The 24,014-nt window shown below is 35.2% G+C and overlaps 2 protein-coding genes across 3 annotated transcripts; both read right to left on the minus strand.

Moving 5' to 3' along the window:
• Position 1: 1 nt before the first annotated feature.
• LOC147294025 (VAN3-binding protein-like) lies at positions 2-3,683 on the minus strand. Of its 2 annotated transcripts, none has more exons than XM_086231420.1 (7): positions 3,197-3,683; positions 2,696-2,806; positions 1,485-1,905; positions 1,157-1,381; positions 821-870; positions 543-600; positions 2-397 (listed from the first exon to the last, which is right to left on the minus strand). In XM_086231420.1, the coding sequence occupies exons 1-7, from the start codon at positions 3,488-3,490 to the stop codon at positions 183-185; spliced, it is 1,374 nt and encodes a 457-aa protein (XP_086087546.1). In that variant the 5' UTR covers positions 3,491-3,683; the 3' UTR covers positions 2-182. The 2 variants fall into 2 exon arrangements, with proteins under 2 accessions (XP_086087546.1, XP_086087545.1); XM_086231419.1 differs by having other exon boundaries at positions 1,485-1,908; positions 3,197-3,682.
• Positions 3,684-16,676: 12,993 nt separating this feature from the next.
• On the minus strand, positions 16,677-23,249 carry LOC147294026 (neurogenic locus notch-like protein). The gene is made up of 7 exons (XM_086233359.1): positions 23,081-23,249; positions 19,071-19,240; positions 18,765-18,920; positions 17,835-17,915; positions 17,596-17,721; positions 17,376-17,459; positions 16,677-17,023 (listed from the first exon to the last, which is right to left on the minus strand). Exons 2-7 carry the CDS (start codon positions 19,213-19,215, stop codon positions 16,947-16,949), a joined length of 669 nt encoding a protein of 222 aa, XP_086089485.1. The 5' UTR covers positions 19,216-19,240; positions 23,081-23,249; the 3' UTR covers positions 16,677-16,946.
• Positions 23,250-24,014: the final 765 nt, after the last annotated feature.

Genomic DNA, 24,014 nt, shown 5'->3' on the forward strand with positions numbered 1-24,014 from the left:
GAGAGAGCAATTTGGATAGCTTATACCTTTAATATATCCTTTTTACAATAGCAAGACAACTAAAGTTACTAAAAACAGCACAGCCAAATTAGCAAAATATCCATTATGTTCAGCCGGCCCATATATCCTATTCCCAAAATCCCCATCTGCCAAATTTTGCCCTCTCATTGAGAGAAAGCTACTCAAACTCTATGTCTACTGTGTTTTTCGGCAGCAAGGGAGAGGAGCCTTGACACACCCTGAGTCCAAATATCATACTCCCTTTGGTTCCGGCATTCGAATTCCACGACCCCACGCATAACCGTTTTCAGTCCAAAGTAACGCCGGTGCTCGCCACCCTCGAGCAAGTGGCGACCGGGCCAAGCCGGCATATCTTTAATCACCTCCTGCACCACATCTGTACATTCAAAAGGAGATGGAATTAAAGATGAACCCTTTAGATCCTTTTTCCCACTAGAGTGCTTTCGCAAATCCCCAAATAGAAGACCCCCCCACCTCCATTCTACTCAAATTATTACTGAAAGACAAAAGTAATCACTTACTCTTTTTCTTTTTTGTGATGGTCCCAGCAACATGCCTGCTCTTCATCTTCAGCATAACCTGTACAAAAAGAAGTTCCAGACCTAATAAAGATAACACAAATTACAAAAAGAGAAAAGAGAGGGGGCAGATCCAATTCTTTCATCATGGTAGTCTCTTTAACTCAGAACCTTTTATTCCATCAAGTTCACATTCATGACCAAAAGTTTTAGTGATGCCCAAATAATTGATCCCATGTTAAAAGAAGATATTAAATCAAAAGAAATGCTAGAAACTTTACCTGACCAGTTCTGTTGATATAAACAGAAACAATTTTCCAATGAAGATCACCTGCATTCATCACAACAAAACAAAACAGATTAAGCACTAGAATCAAAGAGTACAAATTTTTTTTATTTCAGTACAGTACTTTAATCACAATTTAAAGTGAAGCAAGTTAAATGGTGTTGTCGGGACATGATCAACCTTAGTTCATCCAAATTCACTTAAAATGAAAACAATTTTTCCATTTCCACCCACATAAACATGCTCACAATTCAATCAAGGAAAAATAAATAATTGCCATGATTTCAAATGTATAAAATAATGACAAATAGATAAATGAATTGAACTTTACCTTTGCGGGTGCGCTTGAGGAGCTCACAACCCTTAGCAAGTAATTCTCTACTGCATATGCCAAGGAAATTCTCTTCAGGAACAAGTTCACCACTGAAACTACTGTTGGAATTACCATTACCACCGTTACCACCAACTCCGATCCCTTTCTCGACGGGAATAACTGCTGCTATATTCCACACTTCCTTCAACGCCCTCGCCTTCAGCGTCGCTGCACCACGTAAAGCTGCAACCCCACACCACAAACATCAAGGGCATTAGAGTCAATAAAAAATAAAACCTCAGTTCCAATTATGCCCCTGCCTTCAAACAAAATTTTCATTCTGTACCTGTTGCTGCTGCTGCGGTTAACGTCATGATATCGCCGGCTGACCGGACATTCACAGCGGAGCTAACAACCGAAGCGAGGTGCTCCCGCTCAGCACCCATGGCCTCAGCTGCCTCCACGCATTGGGCAGCTACCAATGTGGCAGCAGAGGCCACAGCCATGTCGGTCTTTGCCATTTGCTCATCTTTGCTAGACCCGGATGAGGCGGCCGTGGCAGCAGCAATTGCAGCGATGGCAGAAGCCACCCCGGCAACAGACACAGCAGCGTGGAGCTGGGCATTTTGGGCTCTGGCCTCCTCTTTCTTTTTCTCCCTCCTGTCTTTAAGCCACCGACCCACCGTCTTTCCACCACCAGATACTGGAGGACCGCCAGCACCGGTGGTTCTGTATTGGGTATTGTGGTGGTTGTTAGAGCGGCCATACTGCTGCATGAACATTAAAGGAAATACGTTTTGGGTCATTATGGGAAGGGCCAAATTGGGTATGTGTCGGTGTATATTAAACATTTAAACCACCCAAAACGAGAATAGATGGGTGTGGTAATTGAATGAACATGAGCATCTCTAAATGTCCTAAATGGTGAACTAATCACACAACCACTTGGCGTTTCTGGGGGTCCATGAGTCATTCAACGAAAGCAGAGCCAGAGTTAGCATAATTAGAGCATGGTCTGTTTATAAATTTCATACAGAGACTGATTTTTGGGTGATACCCACCGTGCGTGCATTGTATTCAATTCACTGGTGGGGGGACCAAATAAAATTTAATCATGACCCGAACAGAACCCAGAAACAAGAACAGTGGCAGCTCCGAAAATAAGACAAAAAACCAAGACTGTTTGTGTAAATGTCGAAGCTACCCACCGACCATTCCAGGCGGAAAACCGTCCCGCTTGGAAGAAGCCAAAGTACCCAAAATCTAATTACTTTTTATGAAGAAGAACGCTGATTCTTAAATGGGTTTTAGAGCTAAAACTGACTGCTATTAATTTTTACATTGAAAAAAGCAAAACATGTCATAAAGGGAGCGTTGGTTAGTGCGAAAGCTGGGGACTATGTTCGACCGGCTCTGAGTGAGTCAGTGACCCAGTTTTCGTGCTCCAAAACCCAGACAGTGGTTGTGTCAAATTCCGGCAACCGTGTACGGTGGCTGCCGGAGAAAGATTCAAAAAAGAAGACCAAACATGTGGAGACTATAGCGATGAGTACAGACCTTGACATCGTCGATTTCGGAGGGAGAGACGGGTGGGCTGTCGGTCAAGGAACCGTTGAGAGGGCCACTGCTGTGAGAGAGCCTGCCTGAAGTTCTTGGAGATACCTCCTGCTGCAAAAAAGAGAGTAATACAAATTGGTGAGTTGGTGAAGAAGAGGAAGACCCAGAAGTGGAAAGTTGAAAATGGAGTGAGTAAAATGGCGGTAGCTGAGAAGAACTGGAGCAGAAGAAACCCAAAAAACCAAAAGGGATAAGAGGCACCAAAACAAGGAAAGAGACAGAGACGCGCATCACACCGAAACCCAAATACAAACACCGTGAAAAAAGCCAAAGAAAACAAAGACACAAACAAAACAGAGAGAGAATAGACTGGAAAACGCAAAAATCCCACAATTTGTCCACACATGGCAATCTCTCTCTGGACTCTGCTCTGCTACTCTGTTTTAGCTAATTAACTTGACCACCAAGTTGGTGATGACTAAGTAGCTTAGCTAAGCTTACCGACTGTGACATAATACGCTCCATGACCAGCTGCGAAGTCTCGGAAGAAGCAAACGAAAATGGGTTCCCGGAAACCGTAGCGCCCTCCTCTAACTCTCCGGCCAAGTCCTCCGGTATAGCGCTGCTGAGGTTTATCTTTGAGTGGGGTCCACCCTGGGGCGGGGCCAAGGCTTTAGAGACTTCGAGTGCGGAGACGCTCCAAGAGCGCGAGAGGAACTCCATGGGCTCGCGCGGGGTCTCCGGGGGCCGGAACAGGGAGGCCTGAACCGGGTCCGGACGCCACGGCTCTGTCATGGGTTGGGTTGGGTTAGACCGGTTTGGTTTGGTTAGTGAAATAGTGGGTGAGTAGCGAACCGGTTTAGAAGGGAAAGGAAGGCAAGGGTGCGCAGCTTATGACAAGTTTCTTTGAGAGGGAATGGCCGAGTGGGAAGGTCGCCGCTTTATAGAGAGAGACACACAAAGCAAGCGGCCGTATCAACTATGAAGGATCGGATTTCTGTCCAAAATATAAAAAAAAAATAAAAAATACAACTTTATAAAACAAAAAGAATATTTTATACCAAAAATCGTAAGCTTTGTCCATCCGAATATTCTAACACGAAAAATATTAGAACTAATTAACTATTAATTTAGTGATAATTAGCGTAAAAACTCCTAAGTTTTATTTCTTTTTCCCGAATCAAAAATGGAAATGTAATGGTGTATAAGTTTGGAAAATATATAATATTAACATATACTTTATAAAACATGTACGCTTAACTCTTTTTTTTGCCAGGCATGTACACTTAACTTTAAATTGAAATGAACATGAATTAAAAAGAGAATGAATCTACTGATTAATAATTAAATATATTCTAAATATTGTAATGATAAAAATATTCTAGAACTAACCAAATAGTAAAATAATTTAGCGTTAACCACCTATTTACAAACTGTTTACTTTTAAATTTTATCAAATAATCAACTTTTAAAAAAATTAAAAAAATTGAAAAATTATATAACCATTTGATTATCATCACAATCATTTCAATACTTTATTGAAAAATTTGTGTTCGTCCATTTCTTTGAGCATAATTAATTTATTAATAGTTGATTAAACAATTTCTGATTTTGATTCTTTTTAGCAAGTTTAATCTTTGAATAAAAAACTAAAAATAAGCTAATTATATAATCACGTATCAAAAAAATATTTAGTGTCGTATTATCTTACTAAATAATTAATTTTAAATAATTATATAATTAGTTCTTAATTAAATAGAATTCGAGTTGGATTTAATGTGACTAGTACTTTTTTTGGAAAACACAATTTATGTGATGAGGCCGATTTAAATGTAGATTCAAAAGACCATACCCACATCCACATTTCGAGGCCAAAATGAAGACATACAATTATATGATTTTGTTTTGTAAAAAAAAAAAATATAATTATGGGTTTTTTTTTTTCATATTTAGTACCTAAACTTTGACCATTGTATTAATATGGTACCTAAATTTTTATTTATCCCAATTGAGTACCTAAACTTTTATTTTGTGTCTAATAGATACCAAAATGAATTTCTGTTAAAATTATCAACAAAAATTAGAGGTAATATAGTCACTTCAAAAATTTATATTTTATTTATAATTTATAATTTTTTTTGTTTGTTGTGTTTTTTTTAATAATTTTAAACATATAAATAAAATAATTAAAATATACTTTGACTATAGTGCCCTTAATTTTTGTTGACAATTTTAACAGAAATTCATTTTGGTACCTATTAGATACAAAATAAAAATTTAGATACTATATTAAGACAATGATTAAAATTTAGGTACTAAATATAAAATAAATCTTATAATAATATGTTTAATAAAACAAAAGGCTGTTATAATTTACAAAATGTCTGAAACAAAGAGGGCTGGCATTTGGAGGGTAGAGGGAGGGACCCTAGGCAGGGGCAATAGTGAACTGTATCCATCTGGAGTATTAAATGAGATGGGCCATAAATGCAAGGAGACGTGATGAGGAACCTGCGATAGAGGTTAAGACTGAAGAAGATGATCAATGATTGACACAATTGCCCCTTACACCTTCCACATAAAATGGACAACACACCTTGACCTTGCTGATGCAAACCTCCATTGCATGCATTTCCTTGTGTTAATTTCTTTATTCTTTCAGATCATTTCAGATTTCAGATTTATGCTTGTACTACTGTTTCACAATGTCTTGGCCACCACAAAGGTACTTTTAATTACAGTCCTACCCAGTACCCTACCCATTATTCATTTCTCTTAGTTGAAAAGTACCAGCCCATATTTGTACTTGGGGTTCTAATAAAAATCAAATGAGTGTCTGGGGCATGAAGACCTCACGACTTGATGAATGTTGTCCTTGCAATTTGTAGCTTTTTAATCATACTGCAACAGCCCTCTTGCTCTTGATCCACTCTAATTTCTTGTAGCAATGACTTGTTCCATGCTTTTATTTTTTTGGTGCTCAATCCTTTGAGCCTTTATTTGTAATTTAGTTTTAGCTTTGTATGTCTCTTGCTGTTGTTCAATGAAGTAACTTCTTTCGACCAAAAAAAAAATCATACACTTAAATGTGACAAAAGAAAAGCAAATGAAATAGATTGGTACCACAAACTAACTTCTTGACCTACTTTGTGTTTATAATCCAATGATGTCATTTTAGAATATGAAATTAAGTGTTTGTGGTTTAATAATTATGATTTTTATTTTAAAAAATAATGAAATACGGGTTTAAAACAATATGGTTTTGTGGAAAAATTATAAATTAGTATTAAATTTAAACACATATCATCTTTTAATTATCACTTAGTATTGTGGCGTGACATGAAGAGTTTCACACAAATTTTCTTATGCTAGGAGTCAAATTATGGTCAGACATATGTGGTAGCTGATTGTAGGGGCTGGGTTTGGCTCAGCCTTCAACGGCAAAGAATGATATTGTTTCAGTAAAATCTTGGGTCCCAGGTCGTGATGAGTCCCCTCCAGTTCTAGCTCAGCTAGTGTTTGTTTGCTGAACAGAAGGAATTTCAATTTGCTAGTACTATGACTATGAGTAGGGCCTCTCTTTTAACTGTTCTTTGCTTCTTGGCTTTATGCTTGTTAATTCATTCTTCCAAGTTGCTTTCATTTTCCCAAATAGTTAACAAAGAAAAAGCTTTCTAGCTAGTGAGCTTACATTAATTCCATCATTAATTAATTTACCTAACAACACTTTAGGCTGCCTATCCATTCTTCATAATCCATATGTATAATTCATTTTTTGTCTCATCTGTATTATTTTTTGGAAGTTTGTAACAAATTAATTTGAACATAATGTTTTTTTTTAATTCAACATTGATATAGTTTTGTTAAGGTTTTTTTATCACAAATGATCTCTCTATTTTTATCAAAATATCAATTTGGTCATTAAAATGTATTTTTACTCAATGCGGTCCTTCATATTTACAACTACACATCAATGTTGCCCTTATGTTCAATTTCATTTGAATTTCCATTAAAAATGGTTAAGTGCGCTGCAAAAAACCTTTTCTGAGGGGTAAAAATGCTTTGACACACCTAGTGAGGATGTGTTAAGACTCCGGTTGAGAATGATTTTTTATTTCTTATGTCTTTTTTAATTATTTTATTTTAATCTTTTTACTTTTTTTTAAGAAAAAACTTGGAATTAAAAAATGACAAAAAATTTAAGATTTTTTTAGATGGTTATGGGATGTGTGAAGACCATTTTTTCCCTAAAAAAAGTGTCACGTGCACTGTACACGACTATTTTTAAAGGAAATTTGGACCAAATACAACAAAATGACAACATTGATGTGCGATAGTAAAGATAGAGGACCACATTTAATAAAAATGCATTTTAAAAACCAAATTGATATTTGGATGAAAGTTGATGGACCATTTGTGGTAAAAAAATCTTTTTGTAATGGGTGCTAATTTATTAAAGAAAAATTTTAGCAACATGACTCCAACTTATATGCTTATTCCAAACAAGAATACCACTTTCAAAGTGACTACAATTAGGATTTTAAAATACTTTTTTACTCAAATGCAGATATACTGTCAATTTAGTTATAATTTCTGTCAATTTTTAAGAACATATTTGTCACTTTTATTATTATTTAAAAATATATATAAAAAAAAGAACTAAAAGAAGAAAAAAAAAAAAAAGAATGCAGAAAGTAGAAACCTCTCCCCACCTCCACCCTAAACCTCACTGCCCCTTCCGACCAGCGACCTCGGCTGGCGCCGACGACCTCTCCACCCCACGCCGGTGACTCTATGGTAAATAGCAACATTCCTTAAAATATTGTTAGACCATGCAATATACATGATACATCCACATCAGATGGGACCATAGTAGGACCCACATATGATTGCCACGTAGCAGTAAAAAAATGCTTCAATTGAGCTATAGTACTGTTTCAACAGACACTGATCCGCTGACCCAACTGATCCTCCTCAGCAAAGGCCTTGAGCTGTTGGCTCACTTGGGGAGACAAATATGTAAGAGAGAGCTGAGAGAGCAGTGCTTGTTTGTAATAGGCAATAGCATAGTTTTTTGGCACTCTCTCTCTCTCTGACTCTCTCTGTGTGATTTTGTTTGTTAAACTTAAAACTTAAAAACGCGCGTGGTAGCGTGACTGGCTACGTCATCATCTCCCTCTTTTGATTTCATAGTTCAGACACCAACCAAAAGCTTAATTTAATTCATTCATTCATTGGAACAAAACAACAGCAAACAGGTTGCAGGCTTTACCCTTTTTCTCTTTTACACTTTTGTTCCTTCTCCGTGAATGAATAAGCAGAAGAACGGAGGGAGGCTCCATATACATATGGGATAATGGGACACCCTGTACTTGCTTTTTTCGTTTTCCAATACTACCCCTCTCTCCCCACCCACACAGCCCAGCGCCCCAGCCCTTGTGGTCTTTTTACCTTGCTGTGCTATCTTGTACTTTAATGTGAAATTGTGGGGAAAAAAGTGGGTTGCTTTGGTCAATTATATGGGCTGTGTGTGTGTGTGGGAGGGTTTCAATTGCTGGCTTGCTGTGGAATGTTCCTGCTTTGTTAATCTGAAAGCCAACACTTTACTGCTAAGTATAAGCAATTACAAGGCTAATGAGAAACACATAAAGTTGAGATTCAAACAAGTTTATGGAAGTTTGTGCACAGCCCAAATCATCATATGCGCAATTTCAGTGGGCAGTATCTTTCAGAAATCCCGAGTGTAACTATCTAATGAAGTATTTTCTGGCACTTGATAAATGCACATGGATGTTGATGTTATTTTTAATCAAAGATGTTATGTTTTATAATATCTTTAATATTATTAATTTAAGTAGTCAAATAATTATTCTTGTAACCATGACAAAAGTTCCCCTCTCATACCTTCTCCTCCCTAAACCGAAAAAAGAAAATTGAATCAATGGTCAATTTTGATATAAAAACTGTTCGGGGTGTATATACCGGAAAAAAAGTGGTTTGATTAGAGTATTGATGTCATTTTATATTGAAAAAATGAAGAAAACACATCAATTAGTATAATATGAAATTAGACCACACGCACTAATAGCAAAGACTTTTAGGTAAAATTTTATGTTTATTTGGTGCTACAAGAAGCTAAATTAAAAGGAATAAATGTGAATTTCCGAAAATACATGGTCAGGAGTCAGGACAATAATATGTCTAATTCTTCAGATATAAAGTCTAACAAGATAATATGTCCTACCCTCTAACATGATAATTTAATAACAGCAGTAATTGTAGTTGATGATAACCTTAAGAGCAGCAAATATGGTGATAGACTGGTATCAATAGTTCAATACAAGTTGATGGCATGGTAGCTTTTGGCATCAACTTCAGCAGTAAATTAATTAGATGGTGAGGCAGTAGTGGTGTAATAATTAGCTACCAATTTTTTATGCTTTATAATAACAACTTAATTGATGAAATGGTATACACAGAGAGAGCAGGGTAGATATTATTTTAATCACTTCCGTAGGACACCACCAAGCTTGGGAATTTTTATGTCCTACTTTCTGTGAGCGTGTGTGTGTGTGGCTGTGTGCACATATATAAAACACCAAATTTTTTTGGACAATATATATTAAACACCAATGACCAATCATATATATAGGATACATCATATACATATACTGATATACCTAGATTTAAGTACAAAAAAAGAGAAATTTATGCTATCCCTATGTATATAGAACATCATCTATTTGACTCCTATATGTAAGTTTTCGGGTTTATATCATTTATTTTTTATTCGTTGTCTTTAATTATTTGAAAAAAATCTGATTGTAATGAGTGAAAAATATTGTGAGAAAGTGGTGTATTCATCGTTATATATAAATATTTTTTCAATCATTTATACCTTATTTAACAATTTACATAAAAGTTCTCAACTTACACAGTTACATCCCTATTAGACTGGTCACCGCTACAACTACATGACATTGATGCATTGAATTCCCTTGCTGATGCAGTCGGTTGGATGCTTCACTTATTTTATAATTTCTTTTTTTCTTGATTAATCAAGAAAGGCATGTTAACATATTAATATCAAAATAACTTTTTTTTTTGTTTTCACTTATAAAGTAGCTTAATTCATGATTCTTAAGAGTCAAAACAGAAAATTGATAATTGAAAGAGTTGGGCAGGCTTGCCTGAACCAAACACTTGGCTCATCAGAAATTTAACAGAGTCTGTGTACTGTGTGTTGCTGCCTTAATTTCCATTCTTTCTAATTCAGTCACTAAATATGATGGACCCCCTGATTGGGATTTTGGAGCCATATATATATATATATATATATGTATGTTTTTCAGAATTAAAATCACCACAAATGTCATTTGCAGGAATACCCAGATTCTCTTAATAAATAAAAACACAATTAAAGATACGATTTAATTAATTAAGGCATGAGGTACAAGGTTGGGGACAGAAGAATCTCATTTTCATCATTAAAATTCATATATGTACCAGGTACGTGTTCATCTGGTGACCCTAAAAACCTAGCTATCTAGCTAAGTAGCTATCTGGTGAGTGGTGACCCTAAAGCCCTAGCTATTTCATTGCAATCAGTCAATCACAGCATCATCGAAATACACAACAAAACTTAAGTCGCTTTTCTTAATATGCTATTTGCCCCCTCATCAATTGATTAATTGAGTGATGTAGTAATTAAGTACACTAAATATGCTTTTCAATATACAATATTGAAACAATATATATATATATACAAATATACAATATTGAATTATGAATTTTAACACGAAATATTTATGATAGAAGGAAATATATATATAATACATAGTCCATTTTTAAGTTGTCGATCCAGCAATTTTTTGTAATTAATAGGCAACTGCGATACACCGATTGGTCAAGCAATTATAAATTTATAATTATTATTTAGTTATTTTTGTAATTATTTCCTAACAAGTTCCGAAAAATTAGGTTAACATAATAATTATATACCAATGTTTTTGCATAGTTTAGCATAACAAAAATAATGGTCTGCTTCCAGGAATGTCAGAGCCACTTTTCTTAAAGGGAAATTTTAATTAACTCATTTTAATACAACTCTATTTTTTTTTAACTATTTTTTCTCAACTTTATCTTTTATGAGTTTTTAATTTGGCCATTTTCAGACAAAAATACCGTTTTAATCGTCACATAGTTGACAAAAAAATTGATTTTAATAAAATGTATAAAAAGATAAAAAATGATGAATATGATGAACTAATTGTAGTATCATCTAAAGTGGTTGTAGCACAATGTTTTGACCATTTGTCTACCATTATTTGTTGATCGACAATTTGTCGAATATGTGTCGATCATTTGTCGTCGACGATCAAATTTCAGATCTGAAACAATAAACCTAGGTCAAAATTTCAGATCTAGAACATCAAATCTATATTGAAATTTCATATATAGAATAGCAAACTCAGATCAAAATTTTATATCTTGAATAACAAAACCATGTCAGAATTTTATGGAAAAATTGATAGAAAAATATGAATTGATAGAAAAAATTGTTAAACTCAATCCAAGCTTTTTTTTTTTTGTTGTTCAATAATGAGTACAATATTCTTGATAATCTTTTTTCCTGATTGTATCCAAAACCAACAAAATTTCAAAGGATAAAAAAGAGAAGAAAGTAAATAAAAGAAACCCAATTGAAAGGAGATATAATATGAGATCAGACGGGGAGCTTGGTGACGTCGACGACAGTTTAGGGGGAGGAGGAGGAGGTGGAGGCGAAGGAAGGGACGCGGTGGTCGCTGGGGTTGACGGAGCAAGACTTTCGCTGGTTTTGTTGGGTTCTACTTGGATATTGGTGTTCCATCTCTTTGTGGAGATTGCAGAGAAGTGGGAAGAAAGGGGTTTAGATCTGTAGGTGAGTGGGTGGGTGGGTGGGTTTAGATATGTGATCTCAGATGTGGGTGGGAGAGAGAGAAGGACATTGTTGTCACAAAATTGGCCAAAGATTTATAAAAGATAAAGCTAAACTTGAAGGGTTAAAAAAGATAGACTTATATTACAAGAGTTTATTTAATGAAATTTCCCTTTCTTAAAATGATACTCAATTCCCTACCAATTGACTGAATTATATGAGCACTAAATATAGCAGATACATCTCCAACGTATAATGAAGCACAAACCGTTTGCTTGCATTGTGCATTGATGGAAGCTGATGACTATAATAAGCCCACTAATAATACATATATGCATATATTTTTTGTTAAATAACAGAATACTGGATTTATTTGATACAGAAAATAGAAATATTGATGCAAATGTAGCTAGGTTAGGAACTATGAAGCAATATGATAGAAGGAAAATAGAGGTTGTTGTCACAAAGAGAAAAATTGAATGCACAAATAGTTAGGTTCTGGTTTTATTGTTTATTAAAAAAAAAAAGGTTCTGGTTTCATTTATATGTTTCCATGCATCCATTCAATTCATTTTTGGTTGCATGTTTTGGTTGTATCCATCCAATTTAAGTTTGATATTTTGACTCACAAGTCACAACTAGTCAGAAACAGAAAAAATTGGAAAAATGACCCCAAAATAACACAAACGTAGGATATGCTAAAGAATCAATATGGCATGATGTGATGATGAGATGGGACATAACCATAACTCAAGGAAGGAGACGATTTTATGGAACATTAAAACCCACCACCAACTAACTACAAGCTCTTGCGTGGATGACAGGGAATCCCATAATAAGATAGATAGTGATCAAACCAACATCTATTTCATTGATCTACATGAGCATTATCATATACTGCATCTCCAAAAGGACCAAAACTTTCAACTTCAGTTTCATTGGAATCTTTGATTATCACCACCAACCAAGCACTTTCTCATACTTAGCTAGTCAACAAGCTTCCACAATATATATGATACATGATTCATCATATTTATATATATTAATTGTGACTTGTGACAGAGGCTTAATATATGTGACTATGATAATGACAATTACCAACTTGTCCCCACGTACAGCATTTATATGCTCAACCTGCTTAATTTGAAGATAATTGGTATGGTCATCTTGGCCATAAACGAATGGAATGGAATGGTGATCCAAATTCAGATTTTGAAAGATTTTTAAATTGAAATTCAGCTAAATAAAAAATTAAATCAAAGTCTAATCTATTTGTGTGCGCGGGTTTGAATGCCGAAAACAAGCTACTGAGTGCTCGATACTCTTGTCGAGAGTTTGGCGGATGTATCTATCTGTATTGCAGATTTTAGGTTGTAGATGTATATTTTTTAGGTTGTAGATGTATCTTTTTAGATTACAAATATATTTTTTAAATTGTATATGATATATTTTAGATTATAAATGCATGTTTTAGGTTGCAAATGCATTAATGAGGTTATAAATACAATATACCGAATATTCGGTAGAATAAATTGGGCTGACTGGACCCTGCCTTATTTTTATTTCTCATTTTAGATTTCTACTTAAAGAACCCTTAAATAAATAAGATGCCAACTTCCACACCACAAGGCGCAAAACCCTTTATTTTACTGATAGTTGATTGAATATTCACATATATTTTTTTGGAGAATATATTTTATTTTTCGTTATAAAACAGATTTTAATATATACTTTTAGAATCAAAAGCAGAGGTTTAAGATTTTTATTTTTTAAATATAAAAAGACAAGAAATACACCATATATAGTATAGCTTTACTAATTATTCCATTTTCTCTTTTTCCTCAAGTAGAGTAGAACGGCTAGTGGGTTACAGCCTCAATCCCCCACAAAAACCATTCAATTTTCTAATGAAGATGGGGATCAATCTATGCACATCCTAGGTTCTCCATGATTCTAGTAGTATTTCAATTATAATAGTAAGCTAATCTTGCAATCATGATATTTGCCACATGGATAAGATTAGATTCCTTTGGTGACATGTAACAAATGAGGTGGGGACTCAAGTCAACATGAAGGATATGCTAAAAATATAAGGGTCCATTTGGTATTTTACTAAAAAAAAAATTTTCAAAAATTAAGAATTTTTTTTTTAAATCTGAGTTTTAAAAATTAATTTTTAAATTTGAAAACTTGTTTGGTATGAAATTTAAAAATTTTTAAAATAATAATAGTTAAGAAAGAAGGAAGTGTGAAAAAAAAAAATATTTTTTTTTTATTATTTTTAAAAAGAGGCCTGTTTTTGAATTATTTTTAAAAAAATTATTTTTGAAAATGGTCTACTGAATATGTTTTCTTAACTAAAACATGTTTTTTTGTTTTTGAATGGAATACCAAAAAAAATTAGACTTTAACTAAAATGTCACCTTTTGTATTACACAATATATAAAGTCTTGGACTTTTTATTTACTTCATTGGCGGATATACATGTAATTACAGGTTAATTAATGTTTTGGTTTTTTCAAAAAAATACACTAAAGCTGTTTGATAAAACCTCATAAAGATGTAGTTCTTAAGCTAAATATCTAATTTTTCATTTTTTCTTCGTCACGTTACATTTCTGAAATCCGATTGTATATTGTTAAGAAATTTTAAATTGAATGCTTTGACTTTTACTGTTTTACATGATATTAACTCATGAAATATAATGTTGTTTGTTTTGCTTTTCTCATCTTGGATGAGAATTATGAAATTTTAGAATCTTAAATACAATGAAGAGTAGTCCACGATTTCGCATTTGATGACACACAGAATTGAGTTAGACATCAGAAACTTGGACATGACAATTGACATGGTGTCATGTAAATCCAATTTCCAAGAGTCAGAGCAGAAGAAGCAGATTTCAAATCCAATTTCCATGAGTGTCACAATCTATATTTACTGCTACAGAGACACAAACGTAGCAATGGAACATTAACCCCCAAAACAATAGGGCTAGCAACAATGGTTGAGTTAATACTGCAGACTGAACAAGGTTGAAGGTCCACTAAAAACTAAAAAGACATGAGGTTTACCGTTTACGAAAAAGGAAAAGAGGGTTGAGTTACATAATGAGTATGAAGTGGAACTTGAAACAAGAAAGGATAGGTTTTGTAACTTGTGGAGCACGAAAACCAAGAAATAGAAAAAGCAATTAGCAGAGACCAAGATACATATGTCAAGATGTTGTCAAGGGATGCATCAAGTAGTAAAAGACGCAATAATTCCCACACAATATTCGAAGAAACTACAGAGAGAGGGTGACAGTAACACTGCCACAGCTTCTCACAGATACTGAGAGCGTGATTTGAAGGGTTGGGGTTGAATTAAAATGCAATCAAATTGAATGGGTCTGGCAACTACACACTGTGTTACAGGTGGCTCTATGAGGGGCTGTGATGGAGGGCCGCCGGTTGAGGGCTGCAGTACTTTTGGGGGTGATGCTGAGACTGCTGAGTGATGGGTTGATGAGCAAAATGACATGGATGGAAGTGAGCTAGGTTTGTGATTAATGTGATGGGACATGGACTTAGCTTAGCTTTAGGCTTTAAATTTATTGTATAGTACAGGGCCTATAGATTTGTGGTTGTAGATTGTAGGTGCGCACTTTTCAAGGGGTTTTGATGTGGGATTGATTGGGGAACTTTGATTTGGATTTTAGAGAGGACTCAAGAGAGAGGAGCATTAATCATCATTCTTAGAATCATAGGTGGTTGTCATTTGTAATGATAAATGTTGGTTGTCATTTGTAATGATAAATGATTTCTTTATAGTATAGGGAAATTTATGTAAGTATGAATTTTATGTGCTATATTAATTGAATGAAAAGATTTATATTTTAATAGTGGAAATTGAATTTGTTTAGATTTAAAAGTTAAAAACACATTTGTATGTCATGTATACTAAAACTGTCTTCCAAAAAAAGTATACTAACTTTAGTTTTGTTGAATTAGGATATTTTGTAAATCAATCATATTTCTTTTCCTAGTCTACTGGAGTATGGAGTGAGAAAAATAAAGGAAATGAGGGTGACTACTTTCCTTGCCTTTCCCTTGTTTGGCTTACAAAAAAGAAAGTAAATCAAAGTATATTAAGGCAAAGAATAATGCTATATGTACCATATTTTTATACCACATTTTTGTACCATCTTACGTGTCATTATTTTACTGGACAAGGTTTTTCTTTTTCTTTTTAAATTTTTGTTTTTATTTTTTAGTATCCAATGTATGAATGCCATGTAAGTTACCACATAAGGTGGTATGAATTGTGGTTTAAAAATGTGGGATGTCTAACTCTACTGTAAAACAAAATACTGTTGTAAAAATAGTAGATCTCAATTCTCCGTGCACATAAAAAGTTAGTAAAGAATAATCTTAAATATTGAATAATCCTTCCACCCTTGATTTTAAAACTTGGATGATTGTGAATAGAGCATAATTGGAAGTTTACTTTCCTATCCCTTCCATTCAAAGATTTGAAAAACTTGAGACTCATGGATTTGGGTCCAAGTCCATTTTCCTCCACCTGTTTACAAAGATAGGGATAATCTTTTCCTTTGATCCAAATCTATGTAACAAAGTGGCCAAAAAAAAATCTATGTAACAAAAAATAGGGCAACTATTGTGATAACTGATAATCCCAATTTCTACTGTCTTCTTTACATGGATGATGTTGAAACTTCCTTCAAAGGTCACATGATATTATAATCCCAAGCCAAAATGCCGTGTGTGTTAGCAAAATAAAAAGGAAAGGAAAGTTAAAACGGTTACATGTATTTATTCAGTCCCTTCTGTAATGTGAGGGGTTAAAGGTTATTTGGGCATTGACCCAAAAAAAAAAAACAAAGGTTTTTTGGGCTTTCTATCAGCAAAAAGGAAAAAAGAGCTTTTGGGCCTCCCGATATCACCACCGCAATGGTAAAATATCTAGACGAGTTTGCCAGATTGGGCCTTAGCCCTCATGCCTGAGACTGATTAGATGACTGCTTACCCAGAGAAAAAGTAAGAAGAAAGAAATGACACATGGTGAGCAGAAGGGTCTCAATTTTATACCCAAAAAAACAAAAAAGCAAAATATGAAAAAGAACCCTCTTCAAAATCTATCTATTTGTGAAAAAATAAGCAGGAATGAGATGAGCACCTCTCTGAATACATTTGGAAACTTATTCATCCGACCAGAAATTCTATATACAAATGTGAGAGCTAACTAAAGCTGGCAGTAGATATCAAATGAGTACTGCAGCAATCATCCATGGTTCAAAGATGTGGTGCCAAAAACAGCCTGGAACAACTATTTTTACTTCCAATGAACCATAGCAACAAACATCAACAGGACGACCATTGACAAGGAGTTCGCGTGTATCATTGAGCTAGCTGCAAAGTAGAAAACATGTAGGACAAATGGATTTAACTTGAGATTGTCGATACCAAGAACTCAAACTGAAAATGGGAAAAACAAACCACAATTGATGAGTAAATTAGCTCCCAAAAGTGTCCAAGTCAAATAAGAACCATCCTAAATTGATGAGTCTACCAATTTAAAAATGGGGTTCGAAAATTTTGGATCTCCTAAATCTTAGCTCTATGTGTAGAGTCATAACTCAAATACTCAAGGTAATTACTAACATTTAGTGAAAAATAAAAGTGTTGCAGTTTTGTTTCCGCTTCATATGACCACTCAAGTCATTTTCTTTTTTTGAGTTGCTAGCCTCAGATTGATTCTTACCATTGTCAGCCAATGCTGGTGTTGAAGACGTAGATCCATTTGACATTGAAATCCCAAGGTTTGCACAATCCATTCCAATTGCACCTTAAATACATGCAATGGAACTCAAGTTAGACATTGTCTTCTGATATCAATTGGTGCATAATTATTCATCATCATCATCATCATCATCATCATCATCATTGTTATGATTTTAAAACTTCTAGGTGCGTGCTCTTACAGTCTTTCAAGCAAGGGAAGGCAGTGACATTGAGAATATTATGATAACCCTCATCACATTCGCAACTATATTTGAATTTCAATGTCTTGTTGCATGATCCACCTCCACAATCAGTCCAGTGGCAAGCTATAAGAACAAAATTATAAAATGTGAAAATACATGTTAGAAAAAAAAAAAAAAAAAAAACAACATTATGCAGTGCAAGTGTTGGTGGTAGTATGATAGTTAATAGTTAATACGATCAAAGATTGATTCATTGGCTTTGCTCGCTTTATCTGAAACGGGGGATGGCACTTTTGAGCAGGAGTAATCCAGATTACCTATAAACACCCAAAACCACAGCATCATCAAAACAATGACATTGGTTAGAAATTGTTCAAGTAACAAAAGAAAGTAATTAGCAAACAATAAGGGTGCACCAATCAAAAGGAAGAATTATAATCCCAGTCTTTGACTTATAGGCAGGATGTCAAAATCACATCTTTACAAGTGTATGCTCATCTCTATTAAGCATGCCAAAAGATTATACCATGACTGGAATCCCAGACAAGATTAGTGTGTGATTAACATGCATTACCACATTAAATCAAACGGGCATTTTTTTTATCAACAACCTTTGGGCTGAGCTGCCAGTCATGGCTAGATATACTTTGAGTTCATTTTACTTCAAGTGTATACTGTGTTTTGCTATGGTGTGTAAATCTCTATATATTCCCTACAAGTGTTTGGTCATATCTGTCTTGGCCTCTAAACTACATTTATCTTGCCATCTACAGCAAGTATTTCCTCCTGTCACATCTACTGACCCACATCCTCATTAGCAGCAGTGATCAACTAACAGAACAGACAGTTTTATCCAAGTTAATAGGATCCCTTTAACCATTTAATATTAGTTTGTAGAGAACAAAGACTATTCAGTTACCACAAAGCCCATATCAATGTCCAAAGTTCCAAACATTACCAAACCCAGCCATCACCAACCAGGCAACCACTATGAAATCAATGATTTTCAGTACTAAGATGTTCTATGTCTCTAAGAGCTGTATAGAAAACTGAACACTCCCAGAAGAAATTTATTTGATTTGGAAACACCATTTGAATGATATTACTACGTACAGTCCAGAACCTATATTATTGTTCATGAGGGAGAGAGAAAATGGAGGCCTTACAATTGGGGATTATGCAAGGTAGAAACTTGAAGTGATCATTGTGGTCAGAAGAAGTCTGCTTCCACCCAGCTTCACATTCACATTCAAAAAAGAAAGTGCTGTTAATAGAAGGCTTGCACTTCCCCTTTCCACATTCTATTACATTGCACACATCGTCTGTAATCAGAAATCACCACATTAGAATCAAATTCACCACAATCCAAAGCCACAATGAGATAACCATGAAGATTAAAGGAACCCCAATAAAAACATAAAAAAAACCAAAACAGGAAATACAGAAAATGATAAACGAAGAATGAAACAAACCCAAGATTGGAGTGAAAATGGGAGACAGTATGTCCTCTAATGGGTCAGCAGTGGCTGGCTGAAGAGCAAGAAAGATGGAAAGCAAAGCACAGAGGAAGGTGGCCGTGGAAGCCATTGATTGTCTCAAGTCTGGACTTTGAAACATGCATACACAAAGCTAGCCAAGGTAGCTGAGATTGAAAGAGAGAGAGATGACTGGAGGACAATGAGGTATGCTGGTGAATTAATTTACTTGTTGATTGACTATTCTGAGGTGTAGGAGATATCTCCTTAATTAACGTGGCTGAGGTAATAAAGGTTTACATTGACAAATTAAGATATGGGTTGTTGGGAGTTGGGAGTTGGGGGTTTGGATACTCTGCACTATACACAATTTTATATACTTGTTTATGGGATCCAAATTAATTAAGTACACATTTAAGTCTAACTATGACATCCTATTGTTTTAAAGATTTGAATTTTGAACCAAAAACACATTAAAAGCTGACCCTTTATGAGTCACTAATAAGGTTCACTAGGCCAGGCTCTAGGATTAGCAACTTTAAAGACAATATTGATGGCACTTGAAACTTTAAACCAGAGCAGAGTTAATTGGGTGGTGGCAACCAAAGGAAATTTCAACGTGATCACATGAGGGAACCGTTGGAAATTCACATTCCTGCTTGAAATATACCCCCGTGGAGAAGTACTAACTAGAGCCAGAGCCATGCATATGCACATTCATTCAACAGTGGTGAGGTGAGGGTGATAGCTGTATATGGGTTGCAAAGTGGCTTAAATAGTGAATTTATGATATGAATAGTGCTGAAAATGATCTGAATAATGTTGAAGCTGTAGTAGTGCTGAGAGGTCATATTGTTGTACCTAATTAAATTAAGTTTAATTGAGATTAAGTGATGGTTAAGTTATAATTTATAAATTAAATATTTATAAAAATTATTTTATTAGTTTTATTTTAACGAGATCTTTAATAGAAAGTCATTATTGAATATTTTATTTTATTATCCAAATTATAATTTCTCTATTTTATCTTCATCAAATTGTCTTTCAAGTTATTTGATATTTTTTAATGTTTGAAATACATAAAAATGGTAAACACAAAACAATTCATTCTAATGATAAAAAGTAATGGAAAACTGTCAGGAGTCGTTGATCTCCAACAGTCTCATCATCACGCCCGTCCGTGTCCTTAACGCGGGGAACTGGGGGCGTGCGGCTCCTTCCTGACGCACAGGCCAAGCCTATCGGCCACTTCTAGTAGCTGCAGCTAGGGCTGGACACGGGTAGGGTTGGGTCGGGTTTGGGCACAACCCGCAGACCAACCCGATGGGCTCGGTTTGTAAAATTTACAACCCAACCCAAACCATTAATAGGTTACAAACTAAACCAAACCAAACCATTGTTAATCGGGTTGGATTGGTCGGGTTATCCACTTTGGGTCTACACCAAAAATATTTGAACTAAGAGACTTATATAATTAAGCCAATGAAGGCCCAAAAGCGAAAAGCCTATGCGAATGTTGCAGTTGGGAAAGGTGTTTGGAATCACTTTTATAGAGAATGGATTGGAGGTGAGTTATGTTCCTAGCCAATGTGGGATAGTGGCACAGCTAGGACTTTTGCTATTTCTTTCTTCTTGTGTTTTTTTTTTTGTTGACTCTTTGCTTCTCTCTCTCCCTCACTGTAACAGAACCCACACCAACTGCCATTATAATAACAAGACGGCCCTGTAAGCCTCCCCTTTTCTTCTTCTTTTTATGTTTTTTACCTTATTATATTTATATATTTCATAATTAAGAGTTTCAAGCCCTCCATGTTCGCCACCAGAAAGAAATGTTAACTGGAGGAATTAGGGATCAAAGTTGATTGGTCATCTACAAGGCTCACTCTCATCTCTGTCAAGTGTCACCAGCGACACTCTTTACTGCAAAGGCATATGGATGTAGAGAGAAGCTAGAGAGGTGGGAGGATGAAGATGAGTGGAGGATTCCTGCTGGGTGGTTAAGCGCTGCGGGTTGGTTCGGTCTAGATCGGGTTTTTAGCTTATGCACCCGTAGACTGGCCTGCAGCAGGTCGGGTTGGTCGGTTAGAGCACCGACTACCTTTGTTTCCCTTTCTCAGACTGAACCAAACCAACCCATTCAGGTCGGGTTGGTCGGATTGGTCGGGTTGACCTGCACTTTGTCCACCCCTAGCTGCAGCTGCTTTTCACACGTGGGTCTCACTCTCTATCACACTCACCCAAACCCACCCATTACCCTCACTTCGGCCCTCAAAATTCTGGCCCACTAGAGGAGTGCCAAAGTCATGCATTGGCCTCAAATGACTCTGGCCCTCGCGACTGTGGAAGGCCTTACTACCTAATTTTTAGCATGTACCTTTGAAACTCAGACCTCAGTTCTGAAGGTATTAGAACTGTGATGAGGTTCTACACTTCTACTACAATACCATATTTGTTTGGGCACTTGGGAGATGTGTATCGTTTTCTTAGTACTCGATTTAGTCGGTCTTGCTCGTGTTGAAACTAACTTACCTATTTATTAGTCGTATCGATTGAACTATATATACAATTATACAATCTATATTAAGAAATGTAAAAATTAGTTATTTGCTTTATACAATTGTAGTAGAATAAATTTATCGTGTTGAAATCATATTACTTATGTTTAATACTAACTCGATCTGTTTAGTATCCGTATTTGCAGGTTCTGTCATATACAAGTCGTGTTACAGTTTTTTCAAAAATTGCCATCCTATGTAAATGTGCTGAGATAGGCTAACCTGAAATTTCAGGGATTTGAATCAGGTCAAACCAATCAAACTCTTAGAATATTTCGGAATAGGCCTAAGAAGGAGAGGGCTCAAGGCCCAGTTCACTAGGTATTGGGTTGGGCTCCAGACTTATTCAAGCTTGGGCTTCCGAGCCCTACCTTCTGTTTTTTAATTTTTCATTTCTTAGCAATTAAAGAACTTCTTCTTTTTTTTTTTTTTTGAGAAAAACAATTAAAGAATTTGTTGCTTTGGAAAAAAAAAAATTTGATGCTAAAAAATAAAAATATAAAGGAGGATATATAATATTGAAGAAACTGAAATTGTAAATGGAGAACAAGAAATTTGTCAACCATATGGGTAGACGTAATTTGGTCTCCACCCAATAAACTTCCAATATTTCGATAGAAACAAGAATGTGAAGCTTTGTTTCAAAAAAGACAATGGGAGTGGAACTTAATTGTGTGTGGCCACAACACAAGTCATGAGCTCCATCACCTCTTCTTCTTCTCCCTGAAAATCTTCTAAGCAAATGGTAGAAACCTCAACCTCTCTGTGATGTTGTTGATGAGTTTCATTTCTGCTGATCAGATAGAAGCCCCCATTACATGACCTCATCCCCAATGTTACTTTTGGATTAAGGGTGGGAATGGGTCGGTTTTACCGGCCATTATCGGCCAACCGACTCATTATTAGCCCGCCGATAATTCTACCAACAACCGATCCACAAAATCTGGCTGATAATACCAACCGACCCATCAAAGTTGGCTCGGATGTTACTTTTGAAATTAATCAAATGTTGGTCTAATAATTCCAACCGACCCACCTTATTGGCTTTACCGGCCTTATTGGCAATCGACCCACAATGGGTGGGTCGGTTGTTGGTTGTCAAAATGTCCTTATCAGCCTTGTCGGGTCGGGTCAGTTGTTTGGCCAATATGCAACTGACCCAACCCATTCCCACCCCTATTTGAATATATGGTTGCTGCTACTACTTTGATCAATTGGTACATGCATGTTGATCAATAAAAAAGCTTGGTAATTATATATTATTTGGGTCGGCCTGAATCATATAATTTGAAAGTAGAGAACTTGAAGACTAATTAAGGAAATTAAGAGAAGAGATAGGGAATTGAACCTTGGGACTCATTTAAAATATAAAAAATGCTAATATAGAGTGATGCCAAATGAAGAACACAAGAAAGTTTAACGTTGGGACTTTGAAATAAAATAAATACGTACCTGTTCATGACATATGGTCGCTCATGAGGGTTCCCCAAGTACAAGGGAAGGCACATGTTCCATTTTATAGAAATCCTCTCCTCCTTTCTGAAGCTTACTACAGAATGAAAAGAAATTCAAGGCGACCAAAGCCTCCTTCGGTGAAAACCAACATCTCTGTACTCTCCTCGAAAGTGTACAGATAAGATTTACTGCATATCTATTGGCTTTACTCATGACCTTTAATCAAAAGCAAAAAGGTTCATATAGATCAAAAGAAAAAGTCAGCACTACTTTCATATCTTTCCTTTTTCATTTTTTGTTTAAAAGAAAGAAAACTTTTATGTGGAAGTTGGGACTTCTGAGATGGAATATTTGAGAATTTGAGCTTGTACATTTTGGCCTTGATTAATGTATAGGATTAAATTGGATATGTTACATGAGTAGACTTGTGTGTATTTAAGGAAAAAATGAAATGTGTCTTCTACCCTAAAAAAGAAAACGAATTAGTCATAAGAGGAAAATTATTCCTATTAATCCTACCATATTGTGGGGATTAAAAGATATAAGTTTTCCCTTATAATTCAATTTATCTTATTTCTTGGAGTTGTGAAGTTTATCAGTAATCAATCAACTAGTCAAATACATTTTTTTTTTTAATTTAGAAAGAGGGGATCAAACTTATGTGTAAATGAACAAATTCTACAATTCTTTCAAGTGAATTACCTCAACAACTGCAATTAACCAAAAACCTTGTACATTCTTAAACCTAATCCACATACACCATTATCCTCATGAACATCATTCATTTCTTGGTATTTGTACGGAAAATATAGGGTCCATTGGGCCCTCAGGCAATCCTTTTATGTTAAATGGCAGACAATGGCTAGTGCGCCTTTCCCAATTAATTCTTTGGGTTAATTACATATATATACCTCAACTATACACCAATCAT

The sequence above is a fragment of the Dryas octopetala genome, chromosome 2, assembly GCF_963921425.1.
Source record: "Dryas octopetala chromosome 2, drDryOcto1.1, whole genome shotgun sequence".
Classification (NCBI taxonomy): domain Eukaryota; kingdom Viridiplantae; phylum Streptophyta; class Magnoliopsida; order Rosales; family Rosaceae; genus Dryas; species Dryas octopetala.